Raw genomic sequence first — 6,300 nt, 5'->3', positions numbered from 1 at the left:
AAAGACATGGAGGAAACATGGAGTAAAGGACTTAACCTGTGAGTCTGAATAACTCGGTGAATCATGAAACATTTATAATGTCATGCATATGGGTATAATTGTCATATCATGCATAGGTATATGCGTACATAACATCATCAAGTCTTTGAAGGCATCCCATCATATTATCTCGGCTCCAGTGGGCAAATTTATCAATGTATACCAACTGATCAGGTGGTGGTGCGTATATAACACCATAACCTTTCCTCATACCCCATATACATATAATATACGCGTATATAACTCCATCTGGTCATGGGTCAATGTACATGTATAAATGAATGCAATGCATAAGAAGTAAGTCAATAAGATCTCTCTGAATGTCATAAGATTAATTCGGTTAATACCACGAAATAATCTTTATCAACTTAAATATTTTATGAGACCCATGAACAAATGATATGATAGTAGGGCATATGGGGAATCATGAACATAGGCAACCCTAGTACTTCTAAGAATAGAATCATTTGTGAAAGTTGCGTGCTTGCTCATTTCGTTGTATCATATGGATCATGCCAAAAGGAAAGAAGGGATAGACTTAACATACCTCAAGTCATCAATGCAACTCAACAACAAGATTATGAAAACTAGCACACCAACACTATAACTAAGAAATATATGTACAACTTAGATGGCGCTAGTATATCACGTATCTCAAATGATAACTCGATTCTAAAATAAAACAGGCAGCATTTCCCCTGATTTTACTGCTCCCTAAAGCATACTATAGACGAGATACAAACATAATACAATCAGCAACTCAAAAATAACCTAACTACAATTCGGGACCTTTAATACAACAAAAACCCCAACTATACCATAACACACCCAATCAACAAGTTATCAAGTAGCCTGAAACTGCAACGACGAGCGACCAGCCCACTACCCTACCACATGTGGCATTTATCCATGCCCTTTATCCTTCCAAACTCCATAAATCAGCAGCACAAGAGGCCAATACGAGTGGACTACAAAACAGTTCACTAAAAGTGGAATAAATCGAACTCACGACTTCCGATCACCGTCCCATGAGTTCTAACTATTAGGAAACGGATTTATCAACCTTCATTGATACTTAAAAGCTTAAATATAGAAAATAGGTATTTTCTTAACTATTAAGTACCTTCCAAAACTCAAACTACAATGAAAACGAGAGGTGGTATAATGATACTTATGTCGTAGGGATTGTTCTAATGTTATCGCTTCTTGATTTCGTACCCGGGATGTTAATCCTTTTTGAAACCCTTGTAGAAAGCTTAAGGGTAAGTTTTAAGGTCTTATTTTGGTCGTGGTCTGTGGAAAAATGAAGGAAGAGATGACATAAGGCATATATATATCCACTTTTGAAAACTCAAAGAGGTGCCAGCTTGGCACCCTACCATTGGCTTATTTTCTGATGCTTATATCTTTTTATCCGGATGTCGTATGAATGAACGATTAAGAGTGTTGAAAATTAAATTTTAAGACCTTAAATTTGGTATATAATATGTCCCAAAAATACCTCATATAACACACGAAATGTATTGCTCAAAAAGCTCCATTAGAAGGCAAATCCTTAGTCGGTTTTTCCGCAACTTAAATCCGATTTTTTCCAAACTTTGTATTTTATATCCAAACATCATATATAGTCATATTATGACTTTAAAATTATTTAAATCATGATTAACAAGTCTCATATTCATTATACGTCACCTTGGGACGCACAGGGTGTAACAATTTTGCCCATAAATAAGGTTTTACTCTAAGCCTTTTGTCATTGACTCTCATTAATCCTCCTAGGATTAATACAAATAAAATTGATCATACTATATTATTTAGTCTTATTTACTTGTTGTGATTTTATTTTTGTTATGCCTTATATTTCACTAATTATCTCCATATTTTTCGTATGCATGTTTGAATTGGGCATGTTGAGTTCCTTGGAACTCAGGCCCAAGTTCCAATCTGGGAAGCCTTTCGCTAGATGGAGTCTGCTGCAGTGCATAAAATCTACTGGGCCTGAACTTCTTTCAGCCCAACGTCAAGAGTCCAGCCCTTTCCTCCATCTTACATTTTTTTTAAAAGAACAATTATTGTTGTTAAGCTATTATGTGTGTATGTTTGATACTAAAGTTCTATTGGATTTTATTTGGATGCTTTGATTGTTTAGGAGATATAGGCAAACCAAAAGCCCATAGGTAAAAGAATCAAAGTTTAAAGTTCTGTTCGCTTTAACACTTTAATGTTTTGATCACTTATTTTTGTAACAAATGAAAGATTTCATCTTGCTATCACTATTCTTCTTCAACAAGTTTTGGGTTCAAATAGATTTAAAAGGCGATGCGATTTCTCTTTGAAAAGATCATAAACCGATTTTCAAGAAGCAAAATCAAACATAGCCTGAGATTGCAAAGTAAACAAACCTCAATGAAGTTTCTAAAGAAAACACAAACTCCGATTAAAATCGATTTGCAAAGAGGTATACCTATCCCGATTTATGGTAGATTTTCTAATAGTCTTTCGTTTCACCAAATTACACATAAATAGCCACATTTTTTCAAAAGATAAAACATTCAAATCACGATACATCTTCATAGCACCTGGGTGAATAGCATATCGTAAACTATGAGCCTCCTCAAGAATAAACTCTCTCAAGCCATCGACATTAAGAATACAAACTCGACCCTGAAGTCACAATACACCATTATCACACATAGTTACCTCCTTAGCACCATCGTGATGCACCGTGTCTTTAAGGACAAGCAAATGGGGATCACAATTATACTGATGCACCTTAATGCGTTCAAACAAAGATGAATGTGAAAAAACATTAGCAAGAACTCTGTTCGGCTCCAAAATATCCAATCTCACCAATCTATTGGCCAACTCTTGCATGTCCATAGCTAAAAGCCTCTCCACAGCGAGAATGAATGCTAAACTCCCCATACTCACAGCCTTTGTGCTCAAGGCATCTACTACTATATTAGGCTTCTCAAGATGATAAAAAATAGTGATATCATAATCCTTCAACACCTCCAACCATCTTCGCTGCCTCAAATACAAATCTTTCTATTTAAACAGATGTTGGAGACTCCGATGATCCGTATACACCTCACAAGACATGCCATAAAAGTAATGCCTTCAAATCTTGAGCGCGTGCACAATAGCTAATAACTCCAAATCATGCAATGAATAGTTCTTCTCATGGGGCTTCCACTGGCACGATGTATAGACAATTACCCTACCGTCATGTATCAACACACACCCAAGACCAACACGCAAAGCATCACAATAGACCTTATACGACCCTAGTCCTGAGGGAAATACTAAACTAGAGTTGTAGTCAAAGCAGTCTTGAGCTTCTGAAAGCTCTCCTCACACTTGTCAGACCATCTAAAAGGAGAACCCTTCCGAATCAATTTAGTCAATGGAGCTGTAATAGATGAGAAACTCTCTTCGAAGCAACGATAGTAACCTGCCAAACCTAGAAAAACTCTTCATCTCTGTGGTCGTAGAAGGTCTAGGACAATACTGAACTGCCTCATTCTTCTTCTTATCCACCTTGATCCCATCACTAGACACTATGTGGTCTAAGAATTCTGCTGAATCCAACCAAAACTCATACTTGGAGAACTTAGCATATAACTTCTTCTCCCTTAGAACCTGAAGCATCGTCTTCAAATGTTGTTTGTGCTCCTCCCTACTACGGGAATATACCAAGATATCATCAATGAACACAATGACAAAAGAATCCAAATAAGGCTGGAACACAGTGTTCATCAAATTCATGAGAGTTGCTAGGACATTCATCAAACCAAAAGACATCACCAAGAACTCTTAATGCCTATAATAAGTCTTGAAAGCCGTCTTAGGAATATCCCAAGCCCTGATCTTCAATTGATGTTACCCCGATATCAAGTCAATTTTTGAGAACATTTTAGCACCCTAAAGTTGGTCACAAATTTTTGATGCGCGGCAATGGATGCTTATTCTTTATAGTAACCTTGTTCACTTGCATGTAGTTAATACACATCCTCATGGAACCATCTTTCTTCTTTACTAATAATACCAGCGCACCCCAAGGAGAAATATTTGGCCTGATAAACCCCTTATCTAGCAACTCCTGTAACTACTCTTTCAATTCCTTCAATACTGCTGGAGCTATGCGATACGGTGGAATAGATATGGATTGAGTGCCCGGTGCCAAATCAATATGAAATCAATATCCCTATTGGGTGGAATGCCTGGTAGATCTACTGGAAATACATCTGAGAACTCTCTCACCATGGGAAGTGAATCAACCATAGGAGTATAAACACTGATATCTTTAACAAAGGCTAAGTACGCCAAACATAATTTATCAACCATCTATTGAGCCTTTAGAAAAGAAACCAATTTACTAGGAATATGACCTAATGAACCCCTCCACTCCAACCTTCGAAACCCTGGCATAGCCAAAGTCATGGTCTTAGTGTGACAATCAAGAAAAGCATGGTACAAATATAACCAATCATACCCAAAATCACATCAAAGCCCACCATATTAAACAACAATAGGTCAACCCTAGTCTCATAGCCCCTAATGGTAACCACACAAGAACGATATATATGATCCACCATAATAGAATCTCCAACAGGTATAGACACATAAATAGGAGTATCCAAAGAATCACGTGACATATCCAACTATGATGCAAAGTAGGATAATACATACGAATAAGTAGAACCTAGATCAAATAATACCAAAGAATTTCTATAATAGACTGAACAATACCTGTAATGACTGAATCTGATATGACCGCCTCAGTCATACCAGGGAAAGCATAACAATGGGCTTGGCCTCCCCCTCTAGGACAACCTCTACTCGTATATCCCTTACCTCTAGCTGGATGTGCAGGTTGTGTAGAATCTGGAGTGGTAATCATAGCCTGGGTACCATGTTGAGGTACACTCATCTAAAGTCTGGGACAATCTCTCATCATATGCCTCGTATCACCACATGCATAGAAATCTCTCTATAGGCGTGGCTGCTAGGACTAAGTTTTCCCCGGACGATTGTACTAACCATTTTAAGAACTCTGTGTGCGAGGTGCACTAAAAGATGACTGTCTAGTATGAGTGCTCTAAAATCCAAGGCTAGCTAGAGCACTACGTGAAACCTGAAGCACTGACTGAACCGGTCGGCTGAAATAACCTCTACCATGTCGACCCTTGGCCCCAGAGTAGGAACCACTAAATCCTCTAAAACCACGAGGCTCCTTAGCCTCCATATCCTCCCTCTCTTGTCTGTTGATACGCTCTAGCCTCCTAGCAATCTCCACAACTTGATGAAAGGTAGTCTCAATCTCTATCTCCCGTGCCATCCTAAACCTAAGGTTATATGTGAGCCCCTCAACAAATCTATGGACCCACTCCCTCTCAGTAGAAACCAGAAGAGTTGTATAGCGTGATAACCTTGTAAACCTCATAGCATACTGGGTCACAGTCATACCCTCCTGGCGTAAAATGTCAAACTCACTGCACAACCTTTCCCTACGTTTCTGTGGGATAAACTCATCCATGAAAAGAACTAAAAATCGGGGCTAGGTGAGTGGTATTGTGCCAGCTGGACTACTCGACTCATAAGTCTACCACCGTTTGTATGCCAACCCCAACAATTGAAAAGTAGTAAAGTTAACCCCGTTCGACTCCACTAAACCCAAAGTGCACAAAATACGATGACAATAATCCAAGAAGCCCTATGCATCCTCAGTATGACCTCCACTTAAATGGGGAGGACGAAGTCTTTGAAACCTCTCCATCATCTTCTGCTCCTCAGCAAATAAGACTGGCCCTATCTGAGGCTGAACTGTAATGACTGACTATACTAGCATAACACCTGGAGTTTGATAAACATGAGTCAACTACTTTGGTGTACGTGCATCGGGAGTCTAGGCTCTTCTCTCAGCCTGTGAAGTAGTTGGTGCAACCGAAATCAATCCTGCCCGAGTCAAGCACTCAAACATACTCATAATATTAGCCAAAGTCTCTTGAAGTCCAGGTATGTAGTAGGTCCCTCAGGTGTTTGTGCTAGTGATGGTAGGCTATAATCTTATATTTTAGTCGCTTATTGCACTCTAATTTACTACACTTTACTTGTTTTGAGCTTTAATTGATAGTGTTTTGCACTAATTGTGTGTTTTATGCCTTGTAGGAGTGATTTCGAGTGATGTAGATGTTATGGAGCTAATTCAAGCTTTTTGGAGCTTTGAAGTCTGAGTAAACTCCAAAGGGATTAAGACGG

At 38.6% G+C, this 6,300-nt stretch overlaps 1 protein-coding gene across 1 annotated transcript; it reads right to left on the bottom strand.

Annotated features, from left to right (window-relative positions):
* Nucleotides 1-5,140: 5,140 nt before the first annotated feature.
* LOC117279055 (uncharacterized) lies at nt 5,141-5,578 on the bottom strand. Its single transcript, XM_033658510.1, has one exon. It carries the CDS (start codon nt 5,576-5,578, stop codon nt 5,141-5,143), a length of 438 nt encoding a protein of 145 aa, XP_033514401.1.
* Nucleotides 5,579-6,300: the final 722 nt, after the last annotated feature.

The sequence above is a fragment of the Nicotiana tomentosiformis genome, chromosome 7 (assembly GCF_000390325.3).
Source record: "Nicotiana tomentosiformis chromosome 7, ASM39032v3, whole genome shotgun sequence".
In the NCBI taxonomy this organism is placed as follows: Eukaryota; Viridiplantae; Streptophyta; class Magnoliopsida; order Solanales; family Solanaceae; genus Nicotiana; species Nicotiana tomentosiformis.
This window is presented reverse-complemented; position numbering and strand designations above follow the sequence as displayed.

Bases quoted from the DNA above. Each gene is read 5' to 3' on its own strand.
- LOC117279055 (XM_033658510.1), bottom strand. From the start codon at position 5,578: ATGGATGAGTTTATCCCACAGAAACGTAGGGAAAGGTTGTGCAGTGAG.